Here is an 18,133-nt window from a genome sequence, read left to right as displayed (position 1 = left end):
CTTTACAGTCAGCTAGTTAGCTAATTTTAGCATAAACATCAGTCAAAACATGGTATCAAGATACAAGCAACCTACGATTCCCAGCATGGCAGATTCTTGTCATTGTTGTTAGCCGTCTGACCGTTCTGAATCATAAACACACCTTCCAGCCACATAGATGATTTGATTGGTATAAGCAATATGGTGAAACTCTCACCTAGCCTTTCAGAGGGCAAGATGGCGCTATTACCAGTTAGATTACACCTGTCAATTCCTCCTAGTTGCAGGGTTTAGGGGAGGATTTGGGATTGGACCCATTACTCTTCTCTGGTTAAGTGTGTGACATTTGCTAGAAGCAAACTAATTAGAATGGTACATCCTTTAGGCATTTATGGAAAGACTTTAAAACACACAGTGTGACCATTTAAAATACTTCAAGTCTCCTGTGGTTCCTAATGGGTAGTCATTTCACAAAAAAAGTACTCAGGTTTTCACAAAATTTGAATCGGAAGATTGCATTTATTTAAATAGATACAAATTTGCAATGTAACAAAACTATTGGCATATGAAATTCAAACACCATTTAAATGAAAACATGGCTCACTTCATTTCTTTGCAGCTAGTGTCTAACACTAGTTTGTGTTGCTCAACCAAAACCCTAGCTCTGTCTCCATGTCTTTTTCCCCTCCATTTACATTGTTCACAGATCTTACAATAAGAGTGCTGAATAAAAATGAGGTAAGAAAGTGGTTTGAAGATTACAGATCATGCAGAACATGCTAAACAGCAACAAAAATATTTTGTTGTGAAGGAGTAAAAAGTAACAAAATACATAGAAGTGTGCAAAAATAATAGAATTACACAGCTTTGCATCTTTGGTTACAAAGTAAGTTTTGAACGATTTCACAGCATTTTTTTGCCCCCATCCCGGAATCAAATGCACAAGACGATATTAGGGTAGGGGCGGGGAAGTATGGCAATAAACTGTCAATTTGAGACAAAGAAACTAGCAATTGGATTGGAAGTTGTCGTCAAAATAGCCTACCGCAGATTCATGTTCAGATTTCCTGTCACACGAGTTGGTGTTCACCTGTACAAACTTTGCTATGCACATAATACTTTACACTCTATAGAAAATGTACATTCAAACTAGATCTTGACTGATGCGGATAAACAATTTCATCGTAAAACAGCCCATTTAGTGTTAGACGTGTCAGAGTTGCTTTATTATTGCCTACATATTCGACTGATTAATGCAATAAACTGCCCATTGGATGTAGGGCCAGTTATTTTTAACACTAATGACAAAAAAAAGTAATAAAAAAAAAAGGCTCAATGTTTATTTTTATATATATATATTTTTTTTTGACATTTTTTTTTTTTTGTGAGACATTGTTCCTTTATGAAAATAGCAGCCCAGTAATAAATAAACATTAACAGTAGAACTTTAGAGACTGATGCATGGATTGGACTTGTGTCGAAGAAGAAATGGTGGCGCGGCTCCGAAAATAGATCTCTCCCACTTACTTACAATATGAAACTGCAAGGCTAAAAATAAACCCCTTCCCGACTCTCTGAAAAAGAAATAATAATAATCTGGGACACGATGATTTGTCCTCGTGAGTATCCCCTCTCCTCTGTGTGTTGCCCCTGGGTTGGGGGGGGGGGGGGGGTCAGTCAAAGCTCCAGCATGGCGCCCCACAAGAAATGCCCCCCTTTCTCTCGCTCATACTCTCACGATGATTGCATTAACACTGGGAAGGCCAAACAGCCGGCATACAGTACACACACAGACACACTGAAGCACTGCTCTTGGTTGTGGTGGTCAAGCTGGTGGATGGCGCCCCACAAGAAATGCCCCCCTTTCTCTCGCTCATACTCTCACGGTGATTGCATTAACACTGGGAAGGCCAAACAGCCGGCATACAGTACACACACACAGACACACTGAAGCACTGCTCTTGGTTGTGGTGGTCAAGCTGGTGGCGAACAAGACAATATTGTTTTTGCTTCGTATGCCAATTTAGAATTGGAGGATGTTTTCTACTTTTTTTTCTCCCCCCTCTCCTGTCACGGAGAGCAATAGGGAGGGAGGGTGCACTTCAAGCAGAGTTGAAGTTGGGCTGCGGTTGCTGCGAAGGCAGGGGCTGGCTGGTGTCAAGCTGGAGCTGGGGTTGAGACAAAGGCTGTAGTTGCTGGGACTGGAGCTGAAGCAGCACTTGAGGCTGGGTTTGAAGTTGCTGGGACTGGGCCTGGAGCGGAGGCTGTGTTTGAAGCTGGGCTTGTGGTGGAGCCTGTAGTTGCGGCTGGCCTTGGCCCACCCCTTGCTGTGGAGTCGTGCTGCAAGAGGAGTTTGTGTCGGCCGGCCGGACAGAGAGCTGAGACAGCTGATCGCTGTTGGCCAGGGATTTCAGAACGGCGTTCTCCCGCTCCAGCATAGAGTTCCTCTCAAACAGCTCCTTGATCTGCTCCTTCAGCACCTCCACCTCCTCACGCACTGCATACATCAGATGGCTTTTCACCAGGTCCTGAGGAGATAGAAAACAAGGGACATGCTAACAGTCATTACAAGAGGACAGAACAGAAAACAACTAGTCCTCGTCATCAACACAGTGACCAGCTCAGAGCAGGAAAACTAGGTGCCCCCCTTTCTCTCGCTAAGATGGCAACTTATTTGAATTAGTGGCACCTGAGCAAATTAGTTGAGATTCATTCCTTACCAATACAGTAGTTCCATTTCATCAACACTGTTAAAAACCAAAATGAGAGCAAAATATGATACTATAAAAATGATTATGATTCAATAAAAACCCTTACCATGGCTTGTTCTATTTTATTATCAATGGCAACAACACTGGCTCCAGAGGCACTATAAAAGGAAGAGGAGAATATTAGAATGAAGACAAATCACAGGTGAATTATTTAACCAATCATTATTTTAGAATTGTATTTCACCTTGATTTAACCAGGTAAGCTAGTTGAAATAGAAAAAAAAAGAAAGTCTATATACAGGTGTGTGAAAATGGCATGAGGTGGTAAGGCAATAAATAGGCCATAGTGGCAAAGTAATTACAATTTAGCAAATTAACACTGGAGTGATAGATGAGCAGATGGTGGTGTTCAAGTAGAAATACTGGTGTGCAAAGGGGCAGAAATGTAAATAAAAACAATATGGGGATGAGGTAGGTAGATTGGGTGGGCGTTTTACAGATGGGCTATGTACAGCTGCAGCGATTGGTTAGCTGCTCAAATAGCTGATGTTTAAAGTTAGTGAGGGAAATATAAGTCTCCAGCTTCAGCGATTTTTGCAATTTGTTCCAGTCATAGGCAGCAGAGAACTGGAAGGAAAGGCGGCCAAAGGAGGTGTTGGCATTGGGGATGACCAGTGAGATATACCTGCTGGAGCACGTGCTACGGGTGGTGTTGTTATCATGGCCAGTGAGCTGAGATAAGGCGGAGCTTTACCTAGCATAGACTTATAGGTGACCTGGTGCGTGGGTCTGGCGACGAATATGTAGCGAGGGCCAGCCGACTAGAGCATACAGGTCGCAGTGGTGGGTGGTATAAGGGACTTTGGTGACAAAACGGATGGCACTGTGATAGCAAACTGGATGCAGTCTGTGTAGAGTATTGGAAGCTATTTTGTAAATGACACCACTGAAGTCGAGGATCGGTAGGATAGTCAGTTTTACGAGGGTATGTTTGGCGGCGTGAGTGAAGGAGGTTTTGTTGTGAAATAGGAAGCCAATTCTAGATTTAATTTTGGATTGGACATGTTTAATATGAGTCTGGAAGGAGAGTTTACAGTCTAGCCAGACACCTAGGTATTTGTCCACATATTCTAAGTAAGAACCGCCCAGAGTAGTGATGCTAGCCGGGCGGGCGGGTGCGGGCAGCGAACGGTTGAAAAGCATGCATTTGGTTTTACTAGCGTTTAAGAGCAGTTGGAGGCCACGGAAGGAGTGTTGTTTGGCATTGAAGCTCGTCTGGAGGTTAGTTATCAGTGTCCAAAGAAGGGCCAGATGTATACAGAATGGTGTCGTCTGCGTAGAGGTGGATCAGGGAATCAGGGAATCAAGAGCGACATCGTTGATATATACAGAGAAAAGACTTGGCCGGAGAATTGAACTCTGTGGTACCCCCATAGAGACTGCCAGAGGTCCGGACAACAGGCCCTCCGATTTGACACACTTAACTCTGAGAAGTAGTTGGTGAACCAGGCGAGGCAGTCATTTGAGAAACCAAGGCTGTTGAGTCTGTCGATAAGAATACGGTGATTGACAGAGTCAAAAGCCTTGGCCAGGTCGATTGTACTGTGCAGCCGTCTGTCTTTTATTTATTATGGTCATATGACAAAAATAGAGGTCTTTGGCCACGCACACCAATGTGTTCTCCAAATAATCTCGTTAGCCTCACAAGGGGAGGGTGCTATAGAGTAGCCTATTGAAAACCGGGGATCCAATAACAGTATTTGTTTTAGATTATTTGTTCAAACATTTTTCTCTGAGCAATTGTATTAGTATAAATTTGTATTTAACAGGTTTTCTATTTTTTGCTAATCTTTATAAAAGGGATCCAATAATTCCAGACCCCACTGTATATACTGTGCTTTTCACAAGTTGAATGTGCAACGGAAAATTACAAAACTACAGCGAACACATCGTGTGACCCTGTCCATCGAAGTTATGAGGACCAGAATGGAAATAAGTCTCAACTTTTTGTATTGCATTGTTTGACGCAAGCATGCATTTTAAAAATCTGTCAAATGCATGCATTCATTCATTCATTCATTCAACAGGTGTAATAATTCTGCAATGTGACCTTTAATCGTCTATTGCCCCGTAATTCACAGCTGTAATCATGAAACGCTTTAAAAGCTGGTCATGGCACACATCAACACCATCATCCAAAGACCCACTCCAATTAACATACCACCCTAATAGATCCACAGATGACGCAATCGCAATTGCACTTCACACTAGGGCTGGGCGATATGGCCAAAATGCCATACTATTTTTCTAAATTCTTGGCATTATGTTAAATATATATATAATAAAAGTTCAAAATATGCTCTAGGGTGGCAACAATTAAGTGATTTAAAATGGGTCTTTCTCCATTCTGATCGTTTTATACCAGGGCTGTCTAACCCTGTTCCTGGAGAGCTACCATCCTGTAGGCTCTCTCTCCAACCTTAATCTAGCGCACCTGATTCTAATAATTAACTGGTTGATAAGCTGAAATCAGGTTAGTTACAACTGGGGATGAAAGGAAAACCTACATGAGGGTAGCTCTCCAGGAACAGGGTTGGACAGCCCTGTTCTATACAGTTCAATTCAACCCAAAAATAAATTTCTAGCATTTACATCCATTTCTGAATTTCCCACACTGTGCCAAGCAGGGCTGCATGATATAGGCCTAGTTTATTGGTGTACTGTTGGAATCATGGAAATATGTTTACTGTAATTCAATAGTTGGAATATAGTGGGCAGCACTTTGAATACAGTTGTTTGACATGATAAATGAATAAGCCAGGGAGGAATTATTGTGACGGGGGAGGAATTAAATGTGACAGGGTAGGAACCAAAGTGTTGGTCAGCATTTCCCAGAGGATACTTCTTTGTGTAGCTAGCTAACATATTTATGCTTCGACTATTCCTCTCGGATTTAGAAGATACCGTTGTACAAACATACGGATCCAGACCTATACCAGCACTGATATCAGGCTGTATTAGTTAGCTAGGTTTGCTCTGACTGATTACATTTAGCTAGCTAGCCCTCTAACTAGCGATTAGCATTAGCAGCTAACAATTTATTTTCACTTGTTAAGACAAAACTAGCTGTTTGCAGATAGTAAGCTACACAAACTAATAGAGTAATTATAGAACACTTTAAAAGTAGCATCGTTGTCACCAACATCTTCTTGCGTCTGACCATGTAGACTGAGCAAACAGCTAGTGTAGTACTCATGACTCTGTGATTGAGCAACACCAATAACTGCTCTTGTTGAGTGACAGGGGGCAGGGCTTGTTGTGGGAAGTGGCATGCAGGTCATGATGTACATCTAATATCTATAAATCCATATACACACCCCCTTGTGAGCAAAATATTTTAGCGGCCCACCTGACAGCGAAGATAATTTTTTAAACTCTAAAGTTAATTTCCTGTAATTCTGCACATTTTGCCATGGGGCATAGAGAAAATGTTGCTGTTTTAAAGCAAGTTTGCTGCAATTCTACACATTTTGACATAAGGTGGAAAGACGATTCTGCAAGTTTATAACAAATTTCCAGCAATTCTACACATTTTGCCATAGGGTGGAGGCCGTTTTTAATATAATAACTGATTATCAAATGGGCCCCACCCCGGTCGGTAATTCGACTTGCTTACTACATTGTTTAGATTGAGAAACAGATGTCCTCAACTGGCAGCTTCATTCAATAGTACCCGCAAAACACCAGTCTCAACAGTGAAGAGGCGACTCCGGGATGCTGTGTGTTCTTTTGCTCATCTTAAGCTTTTCTTTTTATTGGCCAGTCTGAGATACTGCTTTTTCTTTGCAACTCTGCCTAGAAGGCCAGCATCCCGGAGTCACCTCTTGACTGTTGACGTTGAGACTGGTGGTTTGCGGGTACTATTTAATGAAGCTGACAGTTAAGGACTTGTGAGGCGTCTGTTTCTCAAACTAGACATCAATGTGCTTGTCCTCTTGTCCCCAAACCATTGAACGGTAGTGTGTGTGTGAGTGTGTGTATATATACATACATACACACACACACACACACACATACATATATATATATAAAAATCAGGAGGTTGGTGGAACCTTAATTGGGGAGAACGGGCTCGTGGTAATGGAGTGGAATGGTATCAAATACATCACACACACAATTGGTCAATTGGATTCAGGTCTGGGGAACGGGCGGGCCACTCCATAGCATCAATGCCTTCCTCTTGCAGGAACTGCTGACACACTCCAGCCACATGAGGTCTAGCATTGTCTTGCATTAGGAGGAACCCAGGGCCAATCGCACCAGCATATGGTCTCACAAGGGGTCTGAGGATCTCATCTCGGTAACTAATGGCAGTCAGGCTACCTCTGGCGAGCACATGGAGGGCTGTGCGGCCCCCCAAAGAAATGCCACCCCACACCATGACTGACCCACCGCCAAACCGGTCATGCTGGAGGATGTTGCAGGCAGCAGAACGTTCTCCACGGCGTCTCCAGACTCTGTCACATGTGCTCAGTGTGAACCTGCTTTCATCTGTGAAGAGCACAGGGCGCCAGTGGCGAATTTGCCAATCTTGGTGTTCTCTGGCAAATGCCAAACGTCCTGCACGGTGTTGGGCAGCAAGCACAACCCCCACCTGTGGACGTCGGGCCCTCATACCACCCTCATGGAGTCTGTTTCTGACCGTTTGAGCAGACACATGCACATTTGTGGCCTGCTGGAGGTCATTTTGCAGAGCTCTGGCAGTGCTCCTCCTGCTCCTCCTTGCACAAAGGCGGAGGTAGCGGTCCTGCTGCTGGGTTGTTGCCCTCCTACGGCCTCCTCCACAAATCCTGATGTACTGGCCTGTCTCCTGGTAGCGCCTCCATGCTCTGGACACTACGCTGACAGACACAGCAAATCTTCCTGCCACAGCTCACATTGATGTGCAATCCTGGATGAGCTGCACTACCTGAGCCACTTGTGTGGGTTGTAGACTCCGTCTCATGCTACCACTAGAGTGAAAGCACCGCCAGCATTCAAAAGTGACCAAAACATCAGCCAGGAAGCATAGGAACTGAGAAGTGGTCTGTGGTCACCACCTGCTGAACCACTCCTTTATTGGGGGTGTCTTGCTAATTGCCTATAATTTCCACCTGTTGTCTATTCCATTTGCACAACAGCATGTGAAATTTATTGTCAATCAGTGTTGCTTCCTAAGTGGACAGTTTGATTTCACAGAAGTGTGATTGACTTGGAGTTACATTGTGTTGTTTAAGTGTTCCCTTTATTTTTTGGAGCAGTGTCTTTTCTGAGGTCTTGGCTGATTTATTTTGATTTTCCCATGATGTCAAGCAAAGAGGCACTGAGTTTGAAGGCAGGCCTTGAAATACATCCACAGGTACACCTCCAATAGACTCAAATTATGTCAATTGGCCTATCAGAAGCTTCTAAAACCAGGACATAATTTTCTGGAATTTTCCAGGCCGTGTCACCTTAGCGTATGTAATCTTCTGACCAACTGGAATTGTAATACAGAGAATTATAAGTGAAACAATCTGTCTGTAAACAATTGTTGGAAAAATGACATGTCATGCACAAAGTAGATGTCCTAACCGACCTGCCAAAACTATAGTTGGTTAACAATACATTTGTGGAGTGGTTGAAAAACAAGTTTTAATGACTCCAACCTAAGTGTATGTGTATTCACCACCAGATATGGATGTGGTTACCTTTATCAGCGAAGACCGATTGCATGGGTTGACATTTGGTGCCATTCTAATCAGTGTGTCAACTAATTGCACCATGTCATGATTAACACTTAACACAGAAGGATGTGCAGGACAGCTGCTTCTTTTTTGTTTACTCGGGCTCTAATGCTCACACACACGCTCCCGAGGTTCCCTCAAAATAAGTGTTGATGAACACGGCGAAGCACAAGACATTATGTTCTTTCACCATCCAAATGTACTTGTCCAAGAGGAGCGGGAGCACAAGCAGATTACCAACAACAGGCTCCTCCAGGGAGGAACGTTCTCCCAGCCCTTCAGCCAGTACAGTGACTTTTTGTACCACAAACCTACACTTTGGTCTCGCTGACAAGAGGATGATGGATAACAAAGGCTGAGTGAGACAAAAGATTTCACATGCAAGGAGGCAGTAGGCACACTTCCCCAAAACGTATAAAAACACAATGTACACACAAGCAAGAGGCAAGCTCAGCGCACACTCACTACACCAGACCTGGATTCAAATACTACTTGAAATATTTTCAAATACTATATCTGTGGTTGATTGAGCTTGCCTGTTGCAATTGAAAAGTCTTGAAAAGTATAACCCCCCCCACCTGGCCCTTCAGGCAGGCTAAAGCGAACGCTCTAAGTATTTAAAAGATTTCAAATAGTAATAGATCCTAACAGCCAAAGAGTTATGTATACCCAGAAAAACCTTAGAGAAAGAGGCCAAAAAACAAACCTCACCCTACACTGCTTAAATTTGTTTCAATTAGGTCAGTTCCTAGCGTGCACACAGTCCCTCCTATTAGGTTTCCTGCCTGCTGTGAGTTTTCAAATGGGTCTGACCCAACGGCTCTCTCCCTCTGTACAAGCACAGATCTTGTGGTGGGCCCCAAGCTCAAATACCTCCAGACTAGTCCTGTGTCAGTATGAGACCAAAACAATAAATCAGTTCAAATTATTCAAATCAAATGCATGGGCTAGCCTAAATCATTTGGAAGTAGGCCTAGTCATTTTCCTAAACCAAAACACTTGGTCACTGGTCCTATTGCACTATAATGACAAGAAAATCTTAGACAACTAGGCTAGTAGTGCATTAATAATGTCAAAAAACAACCAGTAATAAAACATAGGGCTCTCTAGCGAGCTACTGTACACTAAAACTGCCTAACTGGGGGCGTAAACCTTTAATACCAGCGTTCCGGATTCAGACACTGGGACAGACCGAAGTGGAGTGTGTTTATTCATTTTAATTAAAGACGGCTTGAAATAGACCAACACTAGAGAACACGGGCCTGGTTTACAGGAAAACAATAGAATGGAGTACATTAATGTCATTTTTCCATGTTCGATAAAGAGGAGTTTGGGTAAAGCCAGCCACTGGCAGGGCTATGGGGGAACCCCCACCATTTTGGGGAGGATGGTAGAGTCTAACTACACAGCTGTGGCAGAGTTGAATTTACACTAGACGTGTGACCATGAGGACAGTGACACCTCGGTCAGTTCTGGCCAATAGGCACAGTAAATAGAAGAGACTGTGCTATTCAGTGTAAAGGACATGTTGGGGGGGGGGGGGGGCAAAAATAGCTGGTGCTGGACCAGAACAGTTGGTATTCAGCACAGGTAAGAGCTGCCACAAACCAGCTGATCATAGATCAGTCTGGGCAGTGCCTACTGCCCACTCAAATTAAGCTACTTTAAGAATTTGTGTTTGGTGAAATCCTACTAATTGCATAATCCTTGCACTCAACAGACCAAGAAAAATAACAGAACTAGCTACCAAAGCCAGAATGGTAGCATGAGTGTCTAAAAGTTGTACGCAAATTGTCAAACAAACTAAATTACTCCTGAGAGTTGTGAATTTTTTGGTTGAAGGCAAAACAATGTGTGGCCAGGTGGTGTAACAAGCTTCAGTTTTCCCAAGCCCCTTTGAACATGTGACCTTCTCTTAGCCACTGACTTCTCGTTAAAGCCACGTAGGCCTAACTCTTTGCTAAAGCTTCTGGCTTCAAACACGTACAGTACGTAGTGTAAAAGGTACTTCTCCGGCTCTACCTGGGTAAAGGTAAGCGGTGTAAAACCGCCTCTGTTCGTCAGAGCCCACACAGGGCTCAGGGTTGGGTTGAGATCAAACAAAAAGCTGCAATCGTCCATTTTGCGCAACTCTATAAAGTTTAGCTTGTAAAATCACTGGACCGAGCTTAACTTCTTATGGGGCGGCAGGGTAGCCTAGTGGTTAGAGCGTTGGACTAGTAACCGGAAGGTTGCGAGTTCAAACCCCCGAGCTGACAAGGTACAAATCTGTCGTTCTGCCCCTGAACAGGCAGTTAACCCACTGTTCCCAGGCCGTCATTGAAAATAAGAATTTGTTCTTAACTGACTTGCCTGGTTAAATAAAGGTAAAAAAAAAAAAAAAAAAAAAAAAAAAATGGTATAGGGGACGCTTGCGTCAGGGAAAATGCAGCGCGGCAAATTCAAATAAAATGATATAAAAATCAAACTTTCATTAAATCACACATGTAAGATACTAAATTAAAGCTACACTCGTTGTGAATCCAGCCAACATGTCAGATTTTAAAAAGGCTTTTCAGCGAAAGCATAAGAAGCTATTATCTGACGATAGCACAACAGTAAACAAAGACGGTAGCATATTTCAACCCTGCAGGCGCTACACAAAACGCAGAAATAAAATATAAAAACATGCCTTACCTTTGACGAGCTTCTTTTGTTGGCACTCCAATATGTCCCATGAACATCACAATTGGTCCTTTTGTTCGATTAATTCCGTCCATATATATCCAAAATGTCAATTTATTTGGCGCGTTTGATCCAGAAAAAAACAGCTTCCAAATTGCGCAACGTCACTACAAAATATTTCAAAAGTTGCCTGTAAACTTTGCCAAAACATTTCAAACTACTTTTGTAATACAACTTTAGGTATTTTTAAACGTTAATAATCGATCAAATTGAAGACTGGTCTATCTGTGTTCAATACAGGAAGACAACAAACCAAGCTACTTTTCAAGTCTTGCGCAACTCTCAACAGTGTTACGCAGTTCCTAGATGGCTGTACTTCTTCATTGCACAAATGAATAACCTCAACCAAATTCCAAAAACTGGTGACATCCAGTGGAAGTGGTAGGAACTGAAAACAAGTTCCTAAGAAATATCGTTTCCCAATGAGAACAGACCGACCTAAAAAATAAATTCTGAACGGTTAGTCCTCTGGGTTTTGCCTGCTACATAAGTTCTGTTATACTCACAGACATGATTCAAACAGTTTTAAAAACGTCAGAGTGTTCTATCCAAATCTACTAATAATATGCATATCTTATATTCTTGGCATGAGTAGCAGGAAGTTGAAATTGGGCACGCTATTTATCCAAAAGTGAAAATGCTGCCACCTATACCGTAAGAAGTTAATGGAGCTTGAATTAGGGTTTGTTGTTACAAACAGAATGACCGAGACAATTCCCGAAACTCAAGGGTTCAAGAGAGGAATGTGAATCAAAAGATGCATTAGCCACCAAAGAGTGGACAGTCACAAAGTGCTCCTACATTGACAGGGACTGAGGCGGGAGCAACGGAGTAGGAACCTGGGATAGTTGTCATACCTTGCCCCTGGCCATCACTGGGATCAGTAACTTCAGTGAGAGGGAAGCCCAGTTGGGGCCTCTGGCTCAGCTTGGCATATGATAAAAACAGCTCAAAAGCGAAGCCAGTCCACATGTTCAGTATCTGCAGGTGGGCTTGACTGCCGTGACACCTTTGAATGTACCTACCTGCTTCTACCATGAAAGACAATTCACAAACATGCGTGACTACAAGCAGATTAATTTCGTAACTAGAAGGAGTTTGACGGAATGCAAAAGGATACACAAACACACTAGCATTTCTTCATGCAAGAGAACGGGCTATTTGGATATCCATCTCGTTGTTAGAGTGCAACAACATCAGGGGGAAACAGTGGAGCATGATGTTGAGAGACATCTGAACAATCTCTATGGTATCATGTTGAGAGAGCCCAATTGGTTACCAAATGAGGTCGAATAACTGACATGAAATACAAACTCAGAGCACCAGGGGCAACATTGAGATCCACAGATGACTTGCGCACAAGCCTGGCCTGTTTGCCTTTCTGCCATGGAAACAGGCACTCGTGGAAGTGTGTACCCACGGAACACCCTTACATTCAGCACCTCTAAAACAGGAAGTGAAGCACAATGCCCCTGCCATCCCGCGGTGGTGCTGGTGATGGAAACCAACTAGAGATATGCAGTACATTCCAGGTGCTTGCAGTAACAGTAAAGTCTCCAAACAACACAGCACAACTGATATCTGCATGTACTATTCCAGGCAGAAGAAGTACATGCTGTTACTGCAGCGTCCCAGTTAGAAAGCACTCAGTCAGTGCACTCGAAGTCAGCCAGTCAGTCAGTCGGTCAATCAATCGATGCTTTAGTGCGAGTGGGTTTCAGGCACACAGTGTAATTGGCTGGAGGTGGTCGGATGTATGAAATTACTGCCTGTGTGTACAGTTCTCCTCCGCGGTGTCTGTCAGCAAGGAGTTGCTTTAACAACGCACTTTCATTTCCCGTCTGGTGCTCTCCTGTCAGATATAGTTTTATATGGTTCCCTTTTCATTTGTATAGAGGCTTCTCAAGAACGTCCCACCTCCTGAATGCACACTCAATCTAGCACTCAGAAAGGGGTATGTGAGAGGTCATAATAGACTGGCAAATCATCTGCTTTGTAAGTGGGAGTGTTAGGGAAAGGTATTGGAATTGGCATGTTCGATTTAAAATCACCCGACTATTCCTATTGATGACTTCATATTATGACTAAAAGTGTCTTGCCCTTTATAGCACCCCTCTGTTCCATGTCATACACTGACCAGCGTGAGTCAGTTGAAGGGAGGTTCAGGGAACAACTGTTTGTTTATGGGCTTTAGTGGGCCTTCGTGTTACTGAGAAGGCAGCTATTAATGTAGGCCTATTGGCGGAGTGTGAGAGGTTTGGCTGGCCAACACATCTCCGCTGCCATGCTCTGTTTCCAGCCATGCACATCCACAAAGGAAAGCTCACTACTGCTGCTGAGCTGCAAACGCACTGCACCATAACCACACACAGGCAGGCCTGTCCCATCCAGTCCAGTACCTATCACTGTGGGCCCGCAGCCTGCTGCCAGACTGGAAGGCCTGGTAGAACGCAATGGAGGGGTTCCTGTGCCAACAAAAGTCAGAAAACAGGGAGAAAAAGAGAGTGAGGGGATGAATCAGAGAAGACAGACAAGAGAAAGCAAGTATTGCAAAATGTCTTGGAGGTAGAATACCCTGTGTGCAAAGCTAACTAGTTAGGAGGATAGAGACTAATGTATGCCTAAAAGCCTTTCACTAAATTGAGTTCAAGGTAGCAAACAGAACAGTACGCAATTCACAAATATTCAAATACAATTTTTAAAAAACTCGCTTTTGGGGAGTTTCAAAGAACAAAGTGCCTGTAGAGCAAAACACACTGTACTTGCTTAACCCCTACTTTAAATCTTTTGAAAGCAGTTCAGGCAACGGAGGCTAAAACTTAAAACAATTTAAGTGTTGAGGTCTACAGAGTAAGAAAATTATATTTTGCCAACCGCTGTTGATAGGGGGGCGAGCTCAGATGGTTAACATTACTGCTTATGTCCTGACTATGGGGCCTTTGAGGCCACAAGTACACTGTTTAATGATGAGAGACATATGAGGAGAAGGGAAATGGCCCACCCCCAAGCTACTGTTGATTGCGAAAATTGAGGTCAAATGAAAGTAAGAGACTGTGCCTATAAGTTTTAATATTAAAACTTATAGGCACAGAGGACTATGATAAGATCGGTGGTTCGGCCAAATGCAGGCTGTGCACAACTTGCATGGATTTATTTTTTAATATTTAGAAACATTTGTTTTATCATCATTACTATTATTATTATTATTATTGTATATCATTACTGTAGGCCTATTTAAACCAATTCTTTAAATATTCAAAACGTGTTTGTTTTATTCTGTTAAAACATTTGTTGGCTAAATCAAGTTTGATAAGCATTTTTAATTGTGTGCTCCATATTTAGCTTAAGATAGGCCTGTATTTATATTTTAGATTCTTCAAAGTAGCCACCCTTTGTCTTGACAGCTTTGCACTCTTGGCATGCTCTCAACCAGCTTAACCTGGAATGCTTTTTAAAACAGTCTTGGAAGGAGTTCCAACATATTCTGGGTACTCTGGCTGCTTTTCCTTCACTCTGCGGTCCAACTCATCCCAAACCACCTCAAGAGTTTGGGCGATTGTGGAGGCCTTTAGAAAAACACATTTTAGTCCCACTAAGCACAAACCAGATGGGATGGCGTATCTCTGCAAATCGCTGTGGTAGCCATGCTGGTTAAGTATGCCTTAAATTCGAAATAAAAATCACTGACAGTGTCACCAGCAAAGCACCCCCACATCGTCACGCCACCTCCTCCATGCTTCACGGTGGGAAAATGCAGAGGTTGGAACTAAAAATCTCAAATTTGGACTCATCTGACCAAAGGACTGAAATCCACCGGTCTAATGTCCATTGCTTGTGTTTCTTGGCCCAAGCAAGTCTTTTCTTCTTATTGGTGTCCTTTAGTAGTGGTTTCTTCACAGCAATTCAACCATGAAGGCCTGATTCACGCAGTCTCCTCTGAACAGTTGATGTTGAGATGTGTCTGTTACTTGAACTCTGTCAAGTATTTATTTGGGCTGCTTTTTGAGACTGGTAATTCTAATGAACTTATCCTCTGCAGCAGAAGTAACTCTGGGTCTTAATTTCCTGTGGTGGTCCTCATGAGAGCCAGTTTCATCACAGCCCGTGATGGTTTTTGCGATTGCACTTCAAGAAACTTCCAAAGTTCTTGAAATTTTCCAGATTGACTGACCTTCTTGTCTTAAAGTAATGATGAACTGTCGTATTTCTTTGCTTATTTGAGCCGTTATTGCCATAATATGGACTTGGTCTTTTACCAAATAGGGCTATCTTCTGTATACCACCCCAACCTATTGGCTCAAATGCATTAAGGAAAGAAATTCCACCAATTAATTTAAGGCACACCTGCTAATTGAAATGTATTCCAGGTGACTACCTCATAAAGCTGGTTGAGAAAATGCCAAGAGTGTGCAGAGCTGTCATCAAGACAACGGGTGGCTACTTTGAAGAATCTCAAATATATTTAGATTTGTTTAACACTGTCTTGGTTACGACATGATTCCATAGGTGTTATTTCATAGTTTAATGTTTTCACTATTATTCTACAATGTAGAAAATAGTAACAACGTTATAAAAACTTGAATGAGTAGGTGTCCAAACATTTGACTGGTACTGTATATATCACAAAAATCACAATATCAAACAATTGTTCATATCATAATTGGATCAGAGGTAATATAATATTCAAATACATTTTTCATGCACACACATTTAAAAAAAAGCCTACATGTCAAAGTACAGGTGACATGCATATTGTCTACAGCCTTATGTCCAAACCGATGCGGACACGAGGCGCCAGTAAAAATGTAGCCAAACTTTATTTTGACTTTTAATTACATAAATATGCTAAATGAAGGTTGTGACAAATGAAGCAGCCTAGACTTTAAAACTCTTTATTGTAAAGATCATTGTATTATTACTTAAGGAAATAGTTTCCAAGGTTTTTTGACAATAGCTAGCTTGCCAAAAATGCTAGCTCCAACTTACCTGACCTAAGAATGTCGCAACAGACTTCGCCCCTTCAAGATAACATGCTACAGATCAATTAAATCAGGCAGGTTTAGACACAGAATAAATAACGAAGCTAGTTCGTAATGTAGAATTATCAAAGTTGTAATTTACAATCAACAATGTAGTTATGAATACAAGTGGGGCGGATTTTGTGTATAAGTAACTGTACGCCGGAGCTAATGAGTACTGCTCATAAGAGGTTCACACTACTTCCGATGTTGCTTGATCAGTGGGTAGGCCTATTAGCTGGGCAAAATGACATGAAAAGTGATCAAAATATATTAACAGTATTGAAGTGATTTTAGCAGTTCAGAATTACTTGGATTTTATAAAGCAAAGCAATCGATATCCTATCCTAAACTTGTTGGCAGCGAGAGTCATCTTGCGGTCGGTCGGTCATTGGTTAGCCAGGTCGCAGTTGTAAATGAGAACTTGTTCTCAACTAGCTTACCTGGTTAAATAAAAGGTGAAAAAAAAGAGTCATTGAGCAGCATCCCATTTCTTGCTAGCTCTGGCCTTTAGCCTAAACTCCTGTTAAAGATGTAAAAGCATTGGGCAGGTGTAGATGGTCTACCAATAGTGTCTACATAAGTGGTCATACGCACATCCTTAAAAACATACAGTGCATTTGGAAAGTATTCAGACCACTTCCTTTTTTCCACAATTCGTTACGCTACAGCCTTATTCTAAAATTGATTAAATCAAAATGTTGTTTTCCGCAATTTACACACAATACCCCATAATGACAAAGCGAAAGAGATTGAACATGATTTGGAAAAAGGCACACACCTGTCTATATAAGGTCCCACAATTGATTGTGCATGTCAGAGCAAAAACCTAGCCATTATTTCAAATTAATTGTCTGTAGAGCTCCGAGACAGGATTGTGTCGAGGCACAGACGTGGGGAAGGGTACCAAAAAATGTCTGCAGCATTGAAGGTCCCCAAGAACATTGGCCTTCATCATTCTTAAATAGAAGTTTGGAACCACCAAAATTCTTTACAGAGCAATCGAGGGAGAAGGGCCTTGGTCAGGGAGGTGACCAAGAACCTGATGGTCACTCAGAGTGCACCAGAGTTCGAGTTCCTCTGTGGAGATGGGAGAATCTTCCAGAAGGACAACCATCTATCTCTGCAGCACTCCACCAATCAGGCCTTTATGGTAGAGAGGCCAAACGGAAGTCACTCCTTCCTTACGATGAAGCATGGTGGTGGCAGCATCATGCTGTTGGGATGTTTTTCAGCGGCAGAGACTGGGAGACTAGTCACAATCAAGGCAAAGAAGAAGGGAGCAAAGTACAGAGAGATCCTTCATGAAAACCTGCTCCAGAGCGCTCAGGACTTCAGATTGGGGCGAAGATTCACCTTCCACACAGCCAAGACAAAGCAGGAGTGGATTCGGGACAAGTCTCTGAATGTCCTTGAGTGGCCCAGCCAGAGCCTGGACTTGAACATCCCTGGAGAGACCTGAAAATAGCTGTGCAGCGAAGCTCCCATCCAACCTGACAGAGCTTGAGAGGATAGGCCGAAAAGAATGAGACAAACTCCCCAAATACAGGTGTGCCAAGCTTGTAGCGTCAAACTCGAGGCTGTAATCAGTGCTAAAGGTGCTTCAAAGTACTGAGTTAAGGGTCAGAATACTTATGGAAATGTGAAGTCAATTTACATTTTTTATAAATATGCATACATTTCTAAAAACCCAATTTTTGCTTTGTCATTATGGGGTATTGTGTGTAGATTGATGAGGGGGAAAAATTATTGAATCCATTTTAGATTAAGGCTGTAACATAACAAAATGTGGAAAAAGTCAAGGGGTCTGAATACTTTCTGAATGCACTGTAGGTTCTGGGCTAACAAAGAAGGCGTGCACACTGTTGAAGCTCAATTCACCACTTTATTGACTACGTTTAGATCTGAAACGGATCTTTGTCAGTACCAATACACT

The 18,133-nt window shown here is 42.5% G+C and overlaps 1 protein-coding gene across 2 annotated transcripts in view; it reads right to left on the bottom strand.

The window, feature by feature from the left end:
- Positions 1-481: 481 nt before the first annotated feature.
- LOC110530044 (TSC22 domain family protein 2) overlaps positions 482-18,133 on the bottom strand; it is a 40,598-nt gene continuing 22,946 nt past the window's right edge. Inside the window, exons 2-4 of one of the 2 annotated variants that reach the window (XM_021612819.3) lie at positions 13,579-13,644; positions 2,797-2,848; positions 482-2,507 (exon numbers count right to left, since the gene is read on the bottom strand). In XM_021612819.3, the coding sequence (XP_021468494.3) occupies positions 2,082-2,507; positions 2,797-2,848; positions 13,579-13,644 (544 nt within the window). In that variant the 3' untranslated portion in view covers positions 482-2,081. The remainder of the gene's footprint in view (positions 2,508-2,796; positions 2,849-13,578; positions 13,645-18,133) is intronic. The other variant, XM_021612820.3, reaches the window with a different exon arrangement.

The sequence above is a fragment of the Oncorhynchus mykiss genome, chromosome 8 (assembly GCF_057628025.1).
Source record: "Oncorhynchus mykiss isolate SJ-2025 chromosome 8, ASM5762802v1, whole genome shotgun sequence".
NCBI lineage: Eukaryota > Metazoa > Chordata > Actinopteri > Salmoniformes > Salmonidae > Oncorhynchus > Oncorhynchus mykiss.
Note: the sequence above shows the minus strand (reverse complement) of the source record. Positions and strands in the feature narration are given on the sequence as shown.